Source organism: Balaenoptera borealis (assembly GCF_965194805.1).
Source record: "Balaenoptera borealis genome assembly, chromosome: 2".
In the NCBI taxonomy this organism is placed as follows: domain Eukaryota; kingdom Metazoa; phylum Chordata; class Mammalia; order Artiodactyla; family Balaenopteridae; genus Balaenoptera; species Balaenoptera borealis.
In genome coordinates this window covers 112,267,046-112,290,245 of record NC_138867.1, presented here as the reverse complement: position 1 = coordinate 112,290,245, position 23,200 = coordinate 112,267,046, and the positions used below count along the sequence as shown (strand labels likewise).

Below are 23,200 nucleotides of genomic sequence, written 5' to 3'. Positions count from 1 at the left end.
CCCAATCCTTCCATCTTTTATTTTGAAAAATCTCACACCTATAAGAAAAGTATAATATACATCTGTATATCCTTCACCTAGATTGTTAACATTTTTACTGCGAACATTTAATTGCTGCTGCTGCTACTCTTCCTTCTCCTCTTCCTGACTCTTTCCCTCCCTCACCCTCTGTCTTTCCCTCCTTCCTTTATCCATCCCTCTCTCTCTCTCTGTTTCTCTGTCTCTCCCACCCTCCGCACACATACTACCTATATACATGCTATCTATACATAATAAATATATATTCCAGTGGTCATTGAACCATTTGAGAGTTGGCAAATATGATGACATTTCGCCTGTGTGTTGTGTATGTCCTAAGTAAGAATCAAAGATTTTCTCCTGCATAAACAAATACAGTTATCACATTGCTATGATTATCTGAAATACCATTCATGTGGAAATTTTCCCAAGTTTCCCATTAATGACCTTCACAACCATTTTTTCCTCCTCAGATCCAGGGTCTGGGGTATGAAGGATCATGCATTGCATTTAGTTGTGTCCTCTTTCTTTCTTTCTTATTTATTTATTTATTTATGGCTGCGTTGGGTCTTCGTTGCTGCGTGCGGGCTTTCTCTAGTTGTGGTGAGCGGGGGCTACTCTTTGTTGCAGTGTGTAGGCTTCTCATTGCGGTGGCTTCTCTTGTTGCAGAGCACGGGCTCTAGGTGCACAGGCTTCAGTAGTTGTGGCACGTGGGCTCAGTTGCTCCACGGCATGTGGGATCTTCCTGGACCAGGAATTGAACCCGTGTCCCTGCATTGGCAGGCGGATTCTTAAGCACTGTGCCACCAGGGAAGTCCTGTTGTGTCATCTTGAATGTAGAATATAGACAAAATCTCCAGTGCCTGCCCCTGTCTGTTTGTCTCTCCTTTTGTTCTCTGACATTGTTTGAAGAGTCCAGGCCAGTTTTGAAGAATGTTTCTCAGTTTAGGTTTGTATGCTTACTTGTGATTAGATTCAGGTTAAATATTTTTAGCAGGTGGAATACTGAGGTGGTGATATGTCTTTCGGGCATCACATTGGAAGGCACATGATGTCAGTTTGCCCCATTATTGATATGTTAAGTCTGATCACTTGATTATGGGTAGTGTTTACTTCTCTACTTCAAAGATTTTTTTCTTTATACTTGATATTCTGTGGGGGTGATACTGAATATTCCATTGCCTCCCAAATTTTTACCCAATGGTTTTAGCATCCATTGATGTTTTTTGCCTCAATTATTACTTTAGTGGCTGCAGAAAAGCGATTTTTTAATTCTTTCATTTCTTCTACATTTATTAGTTGGCATTCTTCTATGAAGAAGTACATTTGCTCCCTGATTTATTTGTCTTTTAATTTTATTCTTTGCTATTATTGCTGCGGATTCAGGGATTTTTCTTTTGTTTTTAAGTATAGTTGATTTACAATATTGTGTTAGTTTCAGGTGTACAGCATAGTGATTCTGGCTTTTTTGAGGATTATATTCCATTATAGGTTTTTACAAGATATTGGGTATAGTTCTCAGGGATTCTTTTTTTATTCAATTTGTTTTATTCCATTGCTTGTTCATTGTGAAGCTCATGTTTTAAAATTTGACCAGTGAGAGCCCCTTCAAGCTGGTTCTCGTGTCCTTTTGATATATCTCCATCTGTTTTTGAGCATTTTCTTACTGTTACAACAAGATATTTTAGGCTAACTTTTTACCTTCCTTGCTATAGCTCTGGAATTAGCTATTTCCCCAAGAAGTCCTGTTCCATTTTAGCAGGGAATGATATTAGAAAACAAAATTTGGTTGCTGAGGGTGCTTCTTTCTACCAGGTTGTCACTGCTTCTAGACTCTTTCAGTGGGTGGAGCTAGAGACACCATATGTGTGTGTGTGTGTATATATGTATATGTGTGTATGTATACTTAGATATAATTTATTTTATTTTTAATATAAGTATGAGTTCATAGTACTACTTCCTAATCCCCAAAGTTTCTTTTTCTCCTTATTCCACTCTATATTTGTATCTGTTTTCTCATAGTAAGGTCCTTGGTTCCCTAAAAGTTTCAGGATGTTTACATTTACTTATTTGTTCAGTCTTGTAGCAATAAAATTGCTACACCATTATCTTTACCAGCAACCAACCTAACTAAAGTTGCAGATATTTCTTTGCATTTCTTTTTGTCCCTAGGATTTCATTTAAAACTGTTTTGAATTTTACTGAATTGGGAAGAAATAGAAAATATGAGCAGACCAATTACCAGTAATGAAGTTGTATCAATAATTTAAAAAGTCCCAACGAACAAAAGTGTAGGACCAAATGGCTTCACAGGAGAATCCTACCAAACATTTAGAGAAGAGTTAACACCTATCATTCTCAAACCTTTCCAAAAGATTGCAAAGGAAGGAGTATTTCCAAACTCATTCTTTGAGGCCAGCATTACCTTGATACAGACACAGACAACACAAAAAAAGAAAATTACAGACCAGTATCACTGATGAATGTAGATACAAAAATCTTCAACAAAATGTTAGCAAACTGAATTCAATAATACATTAAAAGAATAATACACCATGATCAAGTGGGATTTATATCAGAGGTTCAAGGGGATGGTTCCACACCTGCAAATCAATCAGTGTTATACACATTAACAAATTGAAGAATAAAAATTATATGATCATTTCAATAGATGTAGAAAAAGCCTCAGACAGAATTCAATGTCCATTTATGATAAAAAGCTCTCCACAAAGTGGGTTTAGAGGGAACATACCTCAACATAATAAAGGCCGTATATGATAAGCCTGCAGCTAACAACATAATGGTGAAAAGCTGAAAGCATTTCCTCTAAGATCAGGAACAAGATAAGGATGTCTACTTTTGCCATTTTTATTCATCATAGTATTGGAAGTTCTAGCCACAGCAAACAGGTAAGAAAAAGAAATGAATCCAAATTGGAAAAGAAGAAGTAAAAACTGTCACTGTTTGCAGGTGACATGATACTATAAATAGAAAATTCTAAAGACATCACCAAAAAACTACTAGAGCTCATCAGTGAATTCGGTAAAGGTGCAGGATAAAAAATTATGATACAGAAATCTGTTGCATTTCTGTACACTAACAATGAACTATGAAAATAATCCTATTTACAATTGCATCAAAAAGAATAAAATACCTAGGTGTAAACTAAGGAGGTAAAGGATCTGTATTTGGAAAACTATAAGACACTGATGAAAGAAATTGAAGATGATACAAATAGATGGAAAGAGATAACGTGTTCATGAATTAAAAGAATTAATGTTATTAAAATGACCATACCACCCAAGGCAATGTACAGATTCAATGCAATCTCTATCAAAATACAAGTGGCACTTTTCACAGAACTAGAACAAATAATTTTAAAATTTGTATGGAAATAGAAAAGACCTTGAATGGCCAAAACAGTCTTGAGAAAGAAGAACAAAGCTGTAGGTATCATGTCCCCCGATTTCAAACCATACTGCAAATCTACAGCTATCAAAACAGTATGGTACTGGCACAAAAACAGACACGTAGATCAGTGGAACAGAACAGAGAGCTCAGAAATGAACTCATACGTACATGAGCAATTAATCTATGACAAAGGAGACAAGAATATACAATGAGGGAAATACAGCCTCTTCAGTAAATGGTGTTGAGAAAACTGGACAGCTATATGCAAAAGAGTCAAACTGTACTACTCTCTAACACCATGTACAAAAATAAATTCAAAATGAATTAAAGACTTAAATGTAAGACCTGAAACCATAAAACTCCTAGAAGAAAACATAGTATGCTCTTTTTTTTTTTTTAATTATTATTTATTTATTTATTTTGGCTGTGTTGGGTCTTCATTTCTGTGCGAGGACTTCCTCTAGTTGCGGCAAGCGGGGACCACTCTTCATCGCGGTGCGCGGGCCTCTCACTATCGCGGCCTCTCTTGTTGCGGAGCACAGGCTCCAGACGCACAGGCTCAGTAGTTGTGGCTCACGGGCCCAGTTGCTCCGCGGCATGTGAGATCTTCCCAGACCAGGGCTCGAACCCGTGTCCCCTGCATTAGCAGGCAGATTCTCAACCACTGCGCCACCAGGGAAGCCCCATAGTATGCTCTTTGACATTGGTCTTAGTAATATTTTTTGATATATTCCCTCAGGCAAGGGAAACAAAAGCAAAAATAAATGAATGGGACTGTGTCAAACTAGAAAGCTTTTGCACAGTGAAGGAAATGATCAACAAAATGAAACGGCCGCCTACTGAGTGGGAGAAGATATTTCCAAATGCTCTGTCAGATAAGTGGTTAATATCCAAAATGTAAAAGAACTCATACAGCTCAACATAAAAAACACAAACAGCCGAATTGAAAAATGGCCAGAGAATCTGTAGACATTTTTCCAAGGAAGACATATAGATGGCCAAGAGGCACAGGAGAGATGCTCAGCATCGTTAATCATCAGGGAAATGCACATCAAAACCACAATGAGATGTCACCTCACACATAATAGCCATTATCAAAAGACAACAAATAAAAAGTGTTGGGGAGGATGTAGAGGAAAGAGAACCCTTGTGCACTGTTGGTGGCATTGTAAATTGGTGCAGCCACTAAGGAAAACAATATGGAGATTCCTCAAAAAATTAAAAATAGAACTACCATATGATCCAGCAATTCCACTCCTGGGTATTTACCTGAAGAAAACAAGAACACTTGAGATATGTGCACCCTTATGTTCATTGCAGCATTATTTACAATAGCCAAGATATGGAAGCAACTGAAGTTCCCATCAGTAGATGAATGGATAAAGAAGATGTGATCTATAAATATTTATAGTGGAAAATTACTCAGCCATAACAAAGAATGAAATTGTGCCATTTGCAACAATATGGATGGACCTAGAAGGTATTATGCTAAGTGAAATAAATTAGAGAAAGACAAATACTGTATGATTTCACTTATATGTGGAATCTTAAACAAACAAACAACAAAACAGAAACAGAGTTTTAGATACGGAGAACAAACAGGTGGTTGCCAGAGGGAAGGGATTGGGGGGGAAGGAAAGAAACAGGTGAGGGAGATTAAGAGGTACAAACTCCAGCTGCAAAGTAAATGAGTCAAGGGTTTGAAATATACAGTGTGGAGAATATGATCATAACTATGTAATATCTTTGTATGGTGACATATCTTAGATAGATTCATTGTGGTGATCAGTTTCAAATGTATAGAAATATCAAATCACTATGTTGTGTAACAGGAACTAGCATAGTGTTGTAGGTCAATTATACTTCAAAAACAAACTCAGAAAAAGAGATCTGATTTGTGGTTACCAGAGATTGGGGGGGTTGGGGTCGGGGTCCGGGGAATTGGATGAAGGCAGTCAAAAGGTACAAACTTCCAGTTATAAATAAGTACTAGGGAGGTACTGTACAACATTATTAATAAAATTAACTGCTGTATGTTTTATATGAAAGTTGAGAGTAAATCATTAGTTATCACAAGAAAAATAATTTTTTTCTATTTCTTTAATTCTGTATCTATATGAGATGATGGATGTTCACTAAGCTTACTGTTATGATCACTTCATGACGTATCAAATTATTATACTGTACACCTTAAATTGTACAGTGCTGTGTATTAATTATATCTCAGTAAAACTGGAAGAAAAAATTTGTTTGTTATTAATATATCAACTTAAAATAAGTACCGGATGGGTACTTAAACAATTTACCTTAAGTAATTAAAAATCTTAGATGGAGAACCTCCTTTCTACTTGCTAATTTTCTTTTAGAAATTATTTTATCTAGTAGTCAGATTTTGTTGTGATACAGCAATTTGTTAGTTTTTACTGAGTCCTGTTTCAGTACAGTTGCAGTTGTCCTGAGGAATATAGTTTTGCCTCTACAAACAGAGATATACTTCAAATTGAGTCATACTTAAATTTCATAATAATTTTAGGGCAGCTCAAGTGGAATTACTGGAATTACTGCTTTGGGGAAAACTTTATTTTAGGCAGAGATACTGATGTTGAAAGACACAGGAGAAAAAAATAGAACTGACGTATTAGATGTGAAAATAAATCAAATCAGAAAAAAATTAGAGAATAAGAGCTACAACTGGAATATTAGTTCTTATAAGCAATCATTTAATTTCATTATGAGCTTCTTGGCAGCCTTGTTTAAAAGAGGAAATATTCAGTGTGATGACTTATTGTTTAAGAAAAGATTTTTTATCACTGAATTATAGGAGGAATTTTATTGTGGGAATCATCCGTTTTTGAAGTAAATGTTCACGTGTTTCTTGCATGATTATTTTAGTGCTGTTGAATACATAAAATTAAATCATAGTTTAAATAAGGCATTTCTGTTGTTTTCTGATCTTTCAAGAATTAAATTTAGGGAAACATAAGGAAATTGGTCATTAACATAGACCCTAACAGATACAGATAAGTTTGTATGTTGCAGCACCATAGCTCTAGAGGTCTATTTGAAACTTGATTGTTGGTGATATACAGTTATTAGTTGGTTCAGGTGTGCTGGAGGATAATAAATGTTCTTTGTTTTTATTTTTGAGTACCAAAGTGTAGATGTTTTATGGTATTTATTAAAGAAAGAATCAAATACTTTTTGTGGTTCTGATGGGAGACCAAAGCAAGCACACACTATTTCCATAACCTCAAAATAGTTTATATTCTTTTATAAATTTATTAGAAAATTGTGCATATAAGAAAGAACTTGAATACACATTTGGACACTTAGAGCATTTTTTTAAACACTAAATTGCTTTATTTGTATGATATTAAACTGTGCAAATCAGGATGTTTTATCTTTGAATGTTTATTTGTACTTATAAAAGTCCTCAAGAATATATTGGTTTTGCTGTCCATTCTCATTTTATGATTATAGTTTCCCCCAGTCTTGATTGACTTTAATTTTCTGATTTGATTTGATTTATGAATCATAAGGCTGGAAATACTCTACAGTATAACCTGGTTTTTCCCTTTGGCCTCCAACAGGACTTTCAAAACAAAACAAAACATAACCAGGACAGATGATTAAATCTATCTCCTGGGAAGAGTGTGTTGACAACATTTTTCATTATCTATTTAACCAAAATTCCCGCTGCTATAAATAAACTATTTTCCTTGGTTTGTTCTTAGTGACAACAGTATGACAACATACTGTCATGATTATAGAAATGACACCCTCATTTACCCTTTCTCCCAAAAGACTTTTTCTTTTTCCATACAATTTTGACTACTGTTACTAACCCAAGTTAATTTTAGATTCTATTGCTGAAAGCCTCAGTTTTGCCATTTATTGAGGTGCTAATTGAAATATTAATGTATTTAGAGCAGAAATGTCGTTTTTTAGGGAATCTAGAGCAACAGCAAAGCTGAGGTCAAACTGCCATAAGGATGGACACCAAGGAAGCTGTGTTTGGGACAAAAAGAAATCAAGATAAGGTAGATGCAAAGTAGAGAAAAGCACTGGACCCTGGGGGGAGAGGGTGGTAGGTGGGAGTGGGTTGTATGCCTCTAATGGCAAAGGATAGCTAGATTTCTGAAGAGGAAACCACAGAAGGCTTATAGGAAATATTAAGAATTATGGGTTTAAGTACTACTTTCCCTCTGAATATAGAAGTTTCAGTTGACTTTTAGCTAGCAGAACACTTAAAAATTCATAAGGTTAAGTATTTCAGTGGGGTGGATCCTAATATTCTGGGCTAGTGTTTCCTGTCTGGATAGTTGTGGAAGACACTGTCGGTTTAGTTGATAAAACCGTTGCCAAAACCCAACTTCGGTACTAATGCCTGTTGTTACTTGAAAGTTGAAAGGGAATCTCCGATTGAAGCGTTAAACTGACAAAATGAGTACAGAACATTTAATTTTTCCTTTTCTTTTTGTGATGTAAAGGTTGTGTTTCTCTTCATAGCAACATGAACCGTGAAGACCGGAATGTGCTGCGTATGAAAGAACGGGAAAGGCGGAATCAAGAAATTCAGCAGGGGGACGACGCCTTCCCACCTAGCTCTCCTCTCTTTGCTGAGCCATACAAAGTTGTAAGTTGTCCGTTGAATGTTTTTTCCCCGTAACATAACATTTTTTGCTTTTAAAATTTTTAAACTTGAGTTTTTATATTAGAAAGAGTTATTATGTTACATCTTTTAACAGTTTTTCCTTTTCTTATAATAGAATATACTTTTTTGGTGTAAACTTTTCATTGCAGTATAACACACATATAGAAAAGTACACAAAGTAAGTGTTACAAATGAAAGAATTTTCACCACATGAGCAACCTCACATAATTAGTACCCAAATCAAGAACTACAGCATTACCAGTGCCCTAAAGTCATCCTCACAACCCCCCACCCCCACCCCCACCCCCATTGCTACCCTCTACTCTTGAAATATGGTCTGGAGTAGCTCAAACATTCATATCTGTATTCCTGGCTCTACCGCTAACCCTGAGCAGGCATTTCACCTTTCTGAGCCTTGAATTAAATTAAAAGTTTGTGAATCACTATGCATTGTCTGCTGTTTCCTTGGCTATTTGGGTATAACATCAAAGACAAATATTTCATAGATTCTTTTGTTTCTCCCTATTTCTTGCCATTTGCTTACTTAGTTTACTAAGTTTCAGTGATTATTAGTAAGTTTGAATAAATGTGTCCTCAGCATCAATCTGATTCTTCTTCTGTTATCATGTACTAAATTCTCTGATTTTCTATATGTTTAATGCTTAATTAACAATATCAAATTTAGATTAAAGCATGTTATCGGACTGTTCAATAAATTAAACTAATTGCTTTTTTTTTTTTTTTTTAAACTATCATTGTACTTGATTTGGGATTACATAAAACACTGAATCTGATGACTATTGTAGCTGTAGTGGCTACAAATGTCTCTCTAATACTTGATTTGGCTTTGGATTTCATTGGAAGTATTATTATAATTTAAAGGCTTGTACTGTGTATAATAGTTGTAATACTATGTATTGCAGCACTAGTGACCATTGTTGGCTTTCTAGTATGAGATTGAGAGTGTGTTAGACTTTTTTCTGATGAAATACGAATGTAACGACATATCCTGGGTTTACCCTTATAACATTTGGTGTTTGTAGAAACCGTTTGGAAGCTCTATAAAAAACCATTTATTCAGAGCTTTTAAGGATTGTCCAATGAAGGGCAGTTACACTGACATCATTTATGAGTGTAACACAAAACTTTGGGATTAAAGACATTTTGAAAAATAACGAGTTTGGTCCAGAATCTTTGAATCATACTACAATTTATTTTGTAATTACATTGTAATGAATTGGATTTGATTTCTGATCTTGATGTTGTCAATAAATTGCTGTAGATTTACCTCTCAGACTGATTTTCAAATAATCTAAAGTCATTACTGATTCCTGCCCACCTCAAAATAAATAGTGGTGGTTCAGGCTTTTCTGTTTGTTTCAAAGTCTTGATTTCCCTTTTAATGTAATCAGTCAACTTTTTTTCTTTCATGTATATGAATACAAGAGTCCTAAAGCTTGTAGACATCTTGGACCTGATTATTCAAGAATAATTCTTGAAACTTAAAGTATGTATTATTGACTTCAAAAGTTGGAGCATTTGATGGTCAGAATTAATAGCCAAGATTTAAAACTTTATTACTGGATTTTCCATGCTTAATTTGTTGTTGATTTTTATTAACTTGTTGAGTCACAGTAACAGAAGGAATTCTAAAAAGTCATTTGCGTATAACTTGTTTAACTAAGTTTTTATTTTTGCCTCTAACTATAACATTGAATTATAAGGAATATGATGTTTTCCTAGACTGCCAAAATATGCATATTGACTAATCTGTGACTTGGAACTTAATTACATAAAGGCATAATTTTCCTGCTCTTCAAAAGATTTTACTACTGTTCCAATATATTTATTGGTGAAATTTGGATTTTTAAAAAATCTCCTGTAGTCTATTGTGTATATTCCTCAGTGTCCTCTAGGATATTTGTGTTTTAACATGAAGGTTTTTCACTTTCAGTTCATTTTTTTCACTATAAAAAATATATATATTTGGAGTTTGTTTTGAGATTTTAACCTTATAATATGAGATGAGACTTCCTTTTGAAAAGTCCCGTTTCATTTGAAGTTTGTAAAGTTAGTTTAGAAGCATCTTTTATTTCTAGTTTTGCTAATTTTATAATTTTATTTTACAATTTTTTTTGTAGACTAGCAAAGAAGATAAGCTCTCAAGTCGTATTCAGAGTATGCTTGGAAACTACGATGAAATGAAGGATTTCATAGGAGACAGATCTATACCAAAGCTTGTTGCAATTCCCAAGCCTACAGTACCGCCGACAGCAGATGAAAAATCTAACCCAAATTTCTTTGAACAGAGACATGGGAGCTCTCATCAGAGTAGCAAATGGACTCCAGTAGGACCTGCACCCAGCACTTCTCAGTCTCAGAAACGGTCCTCAGGCTTACAGAGTGGACACAGTAGCCAGCGGGCCAGTGCAGGTGCCAGTAGTGGCGCTAATAGCAGTGGCCAGAGGCATGACCGTGACTCATACAGCAGTGGTGGGAGCAGTAGCCGCAAAAAAGGCCAGCATGGATCAGAACACTCCAAATCACGCTCTTCCAGCCCTGGAAAACCCCAGGCTGTTTCTTCATTAAGCTCCAGTCATTCCAGGTCTCATGGGAATGATCACCATAGCAAGGAACATCAGCGTTCCAAATCACCTCGGGACCCTGATGCAAACTGGGATTCTCCTTCCCGTGTACCGTTTTCAAGTGGGCAGCACTCAAATCAGTCTTTCCCACCTTCATTGATGTCAAAGTCCAGTTCAATGTTACAGAAACCCACTGCCTATGTGCGGCCTATGGATGGACAGGAATCCATGGAACCAAAACTGTCCTCTGAACACTACAGCAGCCAATCTCATGGCAACAGTATGACTGAACTAAAGCCCAGCAGCAAAGCTCATCTCACCAAGCTGAAAATACCTTCCCAACCATTGGATGTAAGTCACACATTTAGAGCTTTTTAACATTGTAACTATATGAAGCAATTCACCCTGAAATTATGTTTGAAGTTGAACTGTCTCTTTGTCTTAATAGTAAGGAATGTAAAAGTTTAAGGAAAGACTTGTGATTGACTCCCAGGTGTATCCATAGAGCTCTTAGCTACCCCTCTTGAGCAGTAGAGAAAATGTCATTCATTGTTCTCAAATATTAAAATGACAAGTCAGTTATAGAATTAAAACATGGTCTATCAATACCTTAGGTTTCCTCGTTTTGATTTTATGGAATAATACATCTTGTGTTCTTTTGTTTTAAAAAAAATTACTTCTGTTCTCATTGTGATACTCATCAATGAGATGTGGGCATGGTTCGTTGGGGTGAATGTTGGAACTTTTTTGGGTACGTGAAGATGGTAATGTTTTATGGTTTGGATGCCACGATCCTTATCTCTGGTTACACTTAAAGTTTTGAGGCAGCTGCTCCAGGCATAGTGGTGGTTTGAAATTTACAGTATTTATAACTATGTACCAAACCATGCTATTCAGAATAACCAAAGAAGTGAGCATTTGTTGTGAAATAGCTGAAATTTTATCTTTTAATCTAGTTTTGCAATAAAAAATATCTTAAGTAATATCAGTAGCTGAAAATCATAGCTTAAAACGGTGGGGGAAGGGATCAGGAACAGGTAAAATGCTGTCTTAAGGACATTTTAAAATCTTTCTTGTGGCCTTGGGAAACTCATTGTTTGTAGCATTTGTCGTCTAATTACTCCTCTCAAGGGAACAGTAAAGTGGTAACTTTGTTCTTTCTTCAAACTATATAACATGATCCTTAGAGTTAGACTTCACTGTAGCTCTCCAGTTCCTGTTTGTACTTCAGAATAAAATTAACTTTCGAGATTTAAGAAATACTATGTAAAATGTCCAGCATGTTCTAGACAACTAATCTTTCAATAATACTGGTTTTATTCTGTTTGTTATTTATGTAAAATGATGATCTCAGTACCATGGTATATTTTGTATATAAACCAACTTTTAAATTTTTGACAAATTGTTCACCTGAAAAAAGTACATTTTAAAAATTATTTCTAATCCAAGTGTATGAAAGATAAGATTTCTTTTTATTTTTTTGGCTGCGTTGGGTCTTTGTTGCTGCAAGCCGGGACTACTCTTCGTTGCGGTGCACGGGCTTCTCATTGTGGTGGCTTCTCTTGTTTTGGAGCGTGAGCTCTAGGCGTGTAGACTCAGTAGTTGTGGCACACGGGCTCAAGAGCGCAGGCTCAATAGTTGTGGCGCACGGGCTTAGTTGCTCTGCGGCATGTGGGATCTTCCCGGACCAGGGCTCGAACCCATGTCCCCTGCATTGTCAGGCGGACTCTTAACCACTGCGCCACCAGGGAAGTCCTTAAAATTTTTTTTTAAGAAATCTTATCTTGGGACTTCCCTGGTGGCACAATGGTTAAGAATCCGCCTGCCAATGCAGGGGACACGGGTCGAGCCCTGGTCTTGGGAAGATCCCACATGCCGCGGAGCAACTAAGCCCGTGCGCCACAACTATTGAGCCTGCGCTCTAGAGCACGTGTGCCACAGCTACTGAGCCCACCTGCCACAACTACTGAAGCCTGCGTGCCTCAAGCCCGTGCTCTGCAACAAGAGAAGCCACGACAATGAGAAGCCTGCACACCGCAATGAAGAGCAGCCCCCGCTCGCCGCAACTAGAGAAAGCCTGCGCTCAGCAGCGAAGACCCAACACAGCCAAAGATAAATTAATTAATTAAAAAAATTTTTTTTAAATATAAAGTTCTTCCAGTCATGTACAGCTTGGTGATTAAAATTTTTTTAGTGCTTGAAAATCTATATTTAAGGAAATTAGTCCAAAGATTCCAATTAGTGTTCTGACTTATAGTAGTGGGATACTAAATATGCCTTTAATTTTAATCTCATTTCTAATAATGTTAAAGCCGTGCAACAAATGATAAAAATCTAATAAGAAATGACTCCAGATCTAATGTGTGTTTCTTTTCCTCTTTCTTTAGGCATCTGCTTCTGGTGATGTGAGCTGTGTGGATGAAATTCTTAAAGTAAGTTTTTTAAAAAATAGTTTTAGTCTCTTGAATTATGATGCTTTGCTACCCTCTTACTCTCCTTCCCCTTGTGTTTCACAAAGTATCTGAAACTGCAGCAGATTGCTTACATGCGTAACCTGATTATGGCCATCAAAAATAACTGACTCTGTTCTACTTATATTCATACTTAAGTTCTAAATCACTTGGTTTGTTTACTATTTGCCCTCAAAAAGCTGGGGTTTTTTGGTTTGTTTTTTTGTTTTATAAGTAAAAACAAACTCTAGTCTTAACAGCTTGCTTTGAAAAGAGGAAGAAACCAAATATAAACTGTACCTTCTTAGGTTTATCGGTTAATAATTTGAAGTACTAAAAATCTCAGTAGTTATCAGTCAGACCATTGTGTTGAAAATAGCTTGCTTTGTAGTTCATCTGTATATACTGGTCAAATCCTACGATGAAAGATCTTCTCTGAATACTACACATTTTGAGTGTTTAATGGAATATGTTTAAACTTGACACATGACCAAAGAGTACATTCTTCTGTTGGGAAAAGAAAACGTTGTCCTTTGGAAAAAGAGAAAGTCCAGTGAAGTGAGTGACAACGACTGCTTTTGGCTCAATAGACAAAAACCATCAGTCACATATTAATTGTATTTTTTGTGTACACTCTTGAATTTTTGTGTCTGTACTTGTATTTCACTATGGATACTTTTGAAAGACTACTTGCATTGGCTGCCTTCCACTTTATTTTCTCCTTCCTTCCTTTAGCCTGCTAAAATCTCTTTTACTTCTACCATTCTGCTGAACTTGTTTCTCCAAGGTCATTATCTTCCATGTCATCAGAGGCTTCATTTGAGTTCTTTCTGCTGTTTTAAAGAATTTTTATTTTTTTCTTCAGAAAACATCATTCTTTCTTCCTTGACTGTTGTTATGCTTCACTGTTTTTATTTTCCGCACACCTTTCTTGTCTCACATTCTCTGTCCTTTGGCAACACTTGTGTCTTCTCTTATCTCTTAAATACGGGTGCATTGTCTAGCCTCTCCTCTTTTCTTTCTCCTCTTTGATGTGATTTTCCTCCATCCTTTGGGATTTATCTGTTAGACAACTATTCAGTCTTTCCTGCTTTGGCCTCCTTTGGGTTTTGCTTTGTGTCTCTTAATTGCTTCTTAGCCGGGTCTCCATTTGGATTTCTCCCTGCTTCTTCAGACTCAACATGTCTAAAGCCGTATTTATCAGAGTTAACTTCTGTTAGTAGTATCACCATTCTCCCTTGCTTATAAGTGTAGAATCCTAGTTATTTTCCACTTCTTTCTCTCATGTTTTATTTAATCACAAAAACTTCATGTAGACTTTGAAAATTCCTTGAAAATGTTCATTCCTTTATTTCCATTTCTGCCGCTTTGAGCTTCAGTAATTGTAATATACAGTCCTCAGTCTGCCTGTCTGTCTCCAGAGTCTCCCTGCTCATCTGTCTTCTGTATTGCTGCCAGATTCTTTGCTTTAATCCTTTGTCTTCATAAAGTGATATCCTTCTTAGAAGTTTTCAGTGGCTCTCTAAGGCCCCTAGAAAGAATAGTGTGCAAATTTAACATTTTAAATGTCAGGCTGTCCACAGGCCAGTTTCACCCTCTTGCACTATTGATTGACCACTTTTGCCAAACTGGTTCCCCTAAGCCATACACTTTCTTGCTCTTTCATCTTTGTAAAGTAAACTTTCATGGAATGTGTTTCTCCTTCCTCTTCAGTTATACATAGATTCTGTTTTTTCTTAGAATCCCACTGAAATCCTTATTCCCCCTGTGTCAGGCCATCAGACCACAGTGATAACTCATATTGCATTCATTTTTCAGTTGCCACGTACAAGTTTAAGGGAGCGTATATCTTTACTCCTAAATCCTCAAAAACGCATGGCACTTTAATACCTGGAAGAAATCTTAGATTTTCTTATATTTAATTGTATCTTTGATGTTACTGACCATTTAGTCTACATTTTATGTATATGCAGGACTTGGCACATAGCCTTGGGTGTAATAGGTGCTCAGTCATTTGATGGTAGGGAGTTAAAATAGATTTTCTATTGAGAGTATTTTGGTATTTGAGGTGTAAAAATGCCAACATTGAAAACCTGGGGCATATGAGTTTCTGTTTCTTTTCCCTTCCCTATGTACAGCGTGCAAGGAAGCTCAGGTTCACATTCCCTTCGTGTTTTCTTTTTTTTTCTTCTTTTTTTTTTTTTTTGGGCTGTGTTGGGTCTTTGTTGCTGTACGCAGGCTTTCTCTAGTTGTGGCGAGCAGGGGCTACTCTTCGTTGTGGTGCACGGGCTTTTCATTGTGGTGGCTTCTCTTGTTGCGGAGCACAGGCTCTAGGTGCTCAGGCTTCAGTAGTTGCAGCACGCAGGCCCTAGAGTGCATGGGCTCTAGAGCGCAGGCTCAGTAGCTGTGGCGCACGGGCTTAGTTGCTCCGCGGCATGTGGGATCTTCCCAGACCAGGGATCCAAACCCGTGTCCCCTGCATTGACAGGTGGATTCTTAACCACTGTGCCACCAGGGAAATCCCCCTTCATGTTTTCTTGATATTTGTAGTCCTATTGTTTCTGGGAACCCCATCACGAACTTAAAGGAAAAAAAGTTTTTTTAATCTAAAAGTAGTATATGTTTATTGTAAAAAATGATGTATTAATTCAAAGCTTGCTAACTGAGTACCTACTGTGTGTCAAGCACTAGGGACATAGTGGTGATAATAGTGATAGTGTTGCACCCTTTGAGCTGACATTCTCGAGCAGGATGTAGGAAATAATCAATTATATACAATTACTTCAGAAAGTGAAATGCTATTAAAAAATAAAGCCTTGTAAGAGGATAAAGAGCAAGTTTTAGTGCAGGTGGCTGTTTCAGGAGATTCAAGTGGGAGAAGCTGCATCAAGTGCCCTTGTCTCTTCCTCCTTCAGTCATTCTGTTGTCCAGAGGTAGCCATTGTTAAATGTCTTCCAGAGATTTTTTCACCGATAAGCATTTACGAGGATATACACTATGATTTGTATTTGCCACTTAACAGTAACTGTGGATATCATTTTATTTCAGTAGGTAACTTTCTCATTTTTCTGTCTGCTTGGTGTTCCATTGTATGAATGTCTGGTAATCTGATCCTTTGTTGTTGGATATTTAGGTTGTTCTCATTTTTTAAAAGCGTGAACCCCTTGAATATGTATCTTTACATAACTGTGTGGGTATAGCTATAGGGTAAATTCCTAAAAGTTATATCACCTTTAATTTATTGTATTTTCTCAGACTACTTGATGACTTACTTTGAACTAAATGCCAGAGATAAAACACTCCCTCCTTATTCTGATACCTCTCTCTCTCCTGCTTCTCTAACATATACATTGTGATTGTATCCAAACCTCTACTTGGACATACTTGGCATATGATTAGACAGAAGGCATTGAATGAAATCAGACCTATGGCCTTTCTTGTCTGTCTTCCTCCTTGTGTGCTTTTGATAGCTCTCTTCTTATTTCCTCCACCTGACCAAAATTTCCTATCAGTGAATGGGCTCTGTAGCCAGACTACCTAGGATCAAATTCTGTGTCCATTACTTACTAAGTGTGTGACCTGGAGTAAATAACTTAATCTCTGTGCTTCAGTTTTGTCCTACATAGAGTCAGGATAATAACGGTATCTACTTCATAATGTCATTATGACGACCAGTTGAGTAACAAACATGTAAAATAACAGTATCTGGCCCATTAAAGGTACGCAGTAAATGCTGGCTGCTTTTCTTACTGTTATTCCCTTCCTCCCACTCCCACAGCAAGCTCTTCCTCAGTAGCATTTTACTAGCCTTGTATTTGATTACAGGCTGATTTCTATAACTGTTCACAGGTCTTACCATCTTAACTCTAAGCTCCTTGAAGCCAGAGAGTGTAAACTATTTATCTTCCTATTACCTACCCCCATAGTGCCTTGCACACACTGTGCTTAATTAATATTGATTGATTAAATATGTATACTTTTGGAGGAGCAATCACGAAACCAGCATTTATAATACGAATCTGGTTTTTAGCTGTGTAATTTTTATCCTTGACCTGCTTGAAAACAAACTGTAATAATTACATTTCAGGAGATGACGCATTCATGGCCTCCCCCTCTAACGGCTATTCATACACCATGCAAAACCGAACCTTCCAAATTTCCTTTTCCAACTAAGGTAAGTAAATGAAGTGTGTCTTTATACTGTAAGAAAACTCTAAATGGCTTGACTAAAATCATGTGAATTCAGAATTATCTTGCCATTCCCATTCTAGTGGGAGATAGATAATAAATAAGTGAATAAATAGGTAAGTTTGGATAGTGATATTACTATGAAGAAAATAAAACTAGAACATAGAATCGAGATTAACTTGGATTGAGAGATACTTGGAAAATCTTTGAAGGCAACATGGGAAAGAGACTTAGAAGTCATCAATGTTTGTTGCAAACTATTATGATAGTCTAGGCCACAGATGATAAGGGCTTCCCAAACTGTTTGTATGAGGAACTCCTTTCCAGAGGACACAACAACCATACTTATGTCATATGGTAAAGGTTCCTCAGACAACAGTTCCAAGCTCGTCTAAAATCAGCAGATTTGGTTTTTTTACATCAATTTATACTTATACAAATAATGCAAAAATATATTCTCCTTGTGAAACTTTGGGCAGGACCCCTAATAATAGTCTTCCCCATATTCTGTCTCCTACATCTCACCAGAGCTACTTCATACATACGTTTACAAGTCTTTTCATATGCATTTACATACACATGTAATGTAATTGTTACATACATGCATTTTCTCATATGTTTAATTTCTGTACAGATACATTCTACTGTATTTTTCATCAGTCAGCAATAGATCTTAGAGACTTTTTCATGTTATTTTATATATATATATAGAGAGAGAGAGATTATATATAGATAATATATTACATATAGAGGTATTTCAGTTCTTTTAACTGCATCCATTTTATAAGTATATCTTACTTTATTTAGCCATTTCCCGTTGGTATTTAACTTGTTGCCAAGTTAAATTGTAAACATTGCTTTAGTGGATAACTTTGTTCATGCCTTCTTGTGTGCATATGAGTTTCTTTTGTGTAAAGAGCAAGAAGTATAATTGTTGGATATTGAGAGTATATAGTTAATATATTCTCTCAAATCCCCTCCATAGTGATTGTACTAGTCAGTACTCCCACTTGTATTCTCTATTACTCCTTACATGCACACCACTATTTGTTATTTTAAGTACCAGTCTTTTGAGTGGGAAATGGCATTCCATTTCCTAGATTGCTAGTAAGGTTCATCATCTTTAGTCCATTTAACTTCTGTGTGGATGAATTGGCCTATTTCCTCTGCCTTTTGGGCTACATCTTTCACTGAATAAGTTTCAGGAGAGAATTTCTTTTTTTGTTTTGTGTTGTTTGAATTCTGGATTCAAGTAATTTATTCCACATACTGCAAATGTTTCTCCCAGTTAGAGCCCTTTTAAGTTTTATGGTCTAGAAGATTTTAATTTTGATGAATAAATTTATCTTTTTCTTCTATAAAGCTTTTGCTTTTTAATGTCTTGTTAAAGAAAGCTTTTCCTTCTCCAGGATCATAAACATATCTTCTTATTTTTCGTTTAATGTGATTGCAGTTTTGTTTTCTTTGTTTATATTTAGCCCAGTTTATTTTTGTGAGTGATGTGAGGTATATCACTCACATCTGCCTATATGTGTGCCATACCACTCTTTTACTTTTTTAAGTCAACTTTGTTTACACATTAAAAATGCACATATATTTAATGTACAGCCTCAGTTTTGGTAGACATATGCACCTGTGTAACCACCACGTTAATCAAGAATTAGAACATTTCTGTCACCCCACAAAGTTCCCTCAAGTTCCTTTCCAGTCCCCCTCACCCCCACCACTGGCCCCACACAATTGCTGACCTGTTTTATGTTACTATAGGTAAGTTTTGCTTTTTCTAGAATTTCATATAAATGTACTCCATACAGTGTATACTTTTTTGGCATATATATTTGCATTCTTTTGCTCAGTATATACTTCTGGAATTCTTCCATGTTCTTGAATATATCAGTAATTTTTTCCTTTTTATTCATAGTTCATTTTTATTTCTGTTGGATGAAAATACCAAAATTTATTTATCCATTCACCTGTTGATGAACATTTGGGTTGTTTCTAGATTTGGGCTATTAAGAATTAAGTATTTATAAACATTCACTAACAGTCATTTGTGTGTTTATATTTTCTTTTCTTATGGGTAAATACTGAGTCATATGGAAAAAAGTAGAATTGCTGGGTCATGTGTTAAGTGTGTGTTAAATTGATTGTATCACACTCCTACCTTATCCCACTCCCATTTCCCAGCAGTGTATGATAGTTTCATTTGTTCTACATCCTTGCCTACATTTTCTATTGTCATTCTGTTTAGTTTTAGCCATTTTAGTGGGCATGTAGAGGTATCTCATATTGATTTTAATTTGTATTTCCCTTATGACTAATGATGTTGAACCTCTTTATGAGCTTATTGGCCATTCTTCTCTTTGAAATATCAGTTCAAATATTTGCCTTTGCCTTCTCTTTGAAATATCAGTTCAAACTTTGGCCTTTGTCGTGTGTGTGTGTCGTGGTGGTGGTGATGCCAGAGTTGGGTGGGTGATAATTGTAGTTTTGTTTTGTTTTTTTCTAATAATGTCTTTGGTTTGATATCAGGATAGTGCTAGCTTCTTAAAAGGAGCAAAGAAATGTTCCCTTCATCTCTATTTTCTGAAATAGTTTGTGAAATATTAGTATTAATTCTTCCCTGTATGTTTAATATAATTCATCAGTGAAGCTATCTGTACCCCTAGTATTCTATATTGGAAGGTTTTAAATTACAAATTAAATTTCTTTATTAAATATAGAGCTATTCAGATTTTCTATTTCTTCTTATGTCAGTTTTAGTAATTTTGTTCGTTTCAGTCAAATTTATTGGCACAGTTATTTATAATCTATACTTACTCTTTAATGTCTGTAAGATCTATAGTGAAGTCCTTTTTTCCCTGCTATTGGTGATTTGTAGTCTCTTTTTGTTTTCCTTGATTTGTCTAGCTAGACGTTTATCAGTTTTGTTGGTCATTTCCAAGAACCATCTTTTAGTTTTTTTCAGTTTTCTGTTTCTTTGATTTTTGCTTTTACTGTGATTATCTTCTTCTTTCTACTTATTTTGAAGATTCTTTTTTTTTTTTAATTTTTATTTATTTATTTATTTTTGGCTGCATTGGGTCTTTGTTGCTGCACGTGGGCTTTCTCTAGTTGTAGTGACCGGGGGTACTCTTCACTGCAGTGCGTGGGCTTCTCATTGCAGTGGCTTCTTTTGTTGCGGAGCACAGGCTCTACGTGCATGGGCTCAGTAGTTGTGGCTCGCGGGCTCTAGAGCGCAGGCTCAGTAGTTGGGGCGCACGGGCTTAGTTGCTCCGCGGCACGTGGGATCTTCCCGGACCAGGGCTCGAACCCGTGTCCCCTGCCTTGGCAGGCAGATTCTTAACCACTGTGCCACCAGGGAAGTCCCTTTCTACTTACTTTGGGTTTCATTTGCTTTTCTCCTGATTTCTTAAGTTGGAAGCTTAGATCATAGATTGTAAACATTTCTTGTTTTAAGTATATAAAACTATAAATTTCCCTCTAAGCCCTGTTTTAAATGTACCTCACAAATGGTGATATATTGTGTTTTTATTATCATTCTGTGTAGAATATTTTCTAATTCCCTGTGTGACTTCTTTGTTTTATTTAGAAGTATGTAGTTTTATTTTCAAGTATTTGAAGATTTTCCAGATATTATTCTGTTACTGATTTCTAATTTATTTATATTCTTGTCAGAGAATATATGCTGTAGAATTTCAGTCCTTTTAAATTTATTCAAATGTTTTCAGGCCTAGTAAATGATCTCTCTTTGTGACTCTTCCATGTGCACCAGACATAATATGTTCTATATGTGTCAATTAGATATGGTTGGTTGAGAGTGTTTAAGTCATCTATATTTTTACTGACTTTCTATCAACTTGTCCTCTCAGTTACTGAAAGGAGAGTGTTGACACCTGCATCTGTATTCGTGGTTCTGTATGTTTCCTTTCAGTTTTGTCCATTTTGGGCTCATGTATTTTGGAGCTTTGTCCTTAGGTACATACACATTTAGGATTTCTGTGTCTTTCTGATGAATTGATCTCTTTTTTTTTCATTATAAGATTTCCCTCTATGTATCTGGTATTAATGCTTGTTCTGAAGTTTATTTTGTTTGATCATATGATAATTCTATTTTTAGTTTTCTGAGTAACCTCCACACTGTTTTTCATAGTGGCTGTACCAACTTACATTCCCACCAACAGTATAGGAGGGTTCCCTTTTCTCCCCACCCTCTACAGCATTTGTTATTTGCAGACTTTTTAAAAATTAATTAATTAATTTATTTATTTATTTATTTTTTGGCTGTGTTGCGTCTTCGTTGCTGTGCATGGGCTTTCTCTGGTTGCGGCAAGCAGGGGCTACTCTTTGTTGTGGTGTGCGGGCTTCTCATTGCAGTGACTTCTCTTTGTTGCAGAGCACAGGCTCTAGGCACACGGGCTGCAGTAGTTGTGGCATGCGGGCTCAGTAGATGTGGCTCACGGGCTCTAGAGCACAGGCTCAGTAGTTGTGGCGCACGGGCTTAGTTGCTCCGCGGCATGTGGGATCTTCCCAAGACCAGGGCTCAACCCCGTGTCCCCTGCATTGGCAGGCAGATTCTTAACCACTGTGCTACCAGGGAAGTCCCTACTTGTAGACTTTTTAATGATGGCCATTTTGACCAGGGTGTGGTGGTACCTCATTGTAGTTTTGATTTGCATTTCTCTAATAATTAGCAATGTTGAGCATCTTTTCATGTGCCTGTTGGCCATCTGTATGTCTTCTTTGGAGAAATGCCTATTTAGGTCTTCTGTCCATGTTTTGATTGGGTTGTTTTTTTGTTGTTATTGAGTTATATGAGCTGTTTGTATATTTTGGAAATTAAGCCCTTGTTGGTCGCATTGTTTGCAATATTTTCTCCCATTCTGTAGGTTGTCTTTTCGTTTTGTTTATGGTTCCTTTTGCTGTGCTATTTCGTTTGACAATCAACTCTCCTTTGTCTGATATTCATATAAAAGCCACTCCAGCTTTTTAAGAATTTATGGTTAACATGGTTTAACATTTTCTATTCTTTTATTTTTAATCTTTTTGTGCCTTTATATTTAAAGTGAATTTCTTATAGGTGGCATATAATTGGGTCTTGATTTTTTATTTACTCTGCCCATGTAGTGTGTAATCTTGGCACATTCAAAAGATTTCCCTTTAATGTAATCATTAGTGTTGTAGGGTTTAAGTGTTCCATTTGCTACTTGTTTTCTATTTGTCCCATCAGCTCTTTCTTTCTTTGTTCCCTTTCTTGAGATCCTTTTGGGTTAAATAATTATTTTTTAATATTCTGTCTCTTATTTAATAGGTATACCTCTTTTTTAATTGTAAGTTAAAGCTTGAGTTTATCCGAAGACTTTGGATATAAGTTCATAATTCTGGCTAATAGCTACTTTTCCTTTTTTTTGGTAACTATTTCATTGAGATGTAATATACATACCATACAGTTCATCCATTTAAAATGTACAATTCACTGGGTTTTAGTATATTTAGAGTTGTGTAACCATCACCGCAATTATTTTAGAACATTTTCATTACCCCAGAAAGAAACCTTGTACCCTTTAGCAGTCACCTTCCCATTTCCTCCAACCCCACTCCCCACCCCCCAGCCTCTAGGCAACCACTGATCTTACATTATATCTCTGTAGATTTGCCTATTCTGGACATTTCATATAAATAGAGTCATGCAACATGTGGTCTTTTGTGACTGGATCTTCTTGTTTTTTGTTTTTTTGGCTGCATTGGGTCTTCGTTCCTGCACACAGGCTTTCTCTGGTTGCGGCAAGCGGGAGCTGCTCTTCGTTGCGATGCGCAGGCTTCTCATTGCGGTGGCTTCTCTTGTTGCGGAGCATGGGCTCTACACACGTGGGCTCTGGTAGTTGTGGCATGCA

General features: G+C 36.3%; 1 protein-coding gene across 6 annotated transcripts in view; it reads left to right on the top strand.

Moving 5' to 3' along the window:
* Nucleotides 1-23,200, top strand: part of AFF4 (ALF transcription elongation factor 4) — a 98,010-nt gene that overhangs the window by 26,561 nt on the left and 48,249 nt on the right. For 4 of the 6 annotated variants that reach the window (XM_082378899.1, XM_082378901.1, XM_082378898.1 and 1 more), the window contains exons 2-6: nucleotides 7,378-7,469; nucleotides 7,939-8,065; nucleotides 10,225-11,019; nucleotides 13,056-13,100; nucleotides 17,206-17,292. In XM_082378899.1, coding sequence (XP_082235025.1) covers nucleotides 7,943-8,065; nucleotides 10,225-11,019; nucleotides 13,056-13,100; nucleotides 17,206-17,292 — 1,050 coding nt within the window. In that variant the 5' untranslated portion in view covers nucleotides 7,378-7,469; nucleotides 7,939-7,942. Of the gene's footprint in view, nucleotides 1-7,377; nucleotides 7,470-7,936; nucleotides 8,066-9,529; nucleotides 9,591-10,224; nucleotides 11,020-13,055; nucleotides 13,101-17,205; nucleotides 17,293-23,200 lie in introns of those variants that run through there. The other 2 variants (XM_082378900.1, XM_082378903.1) reach the window with 2 other exon arrangements.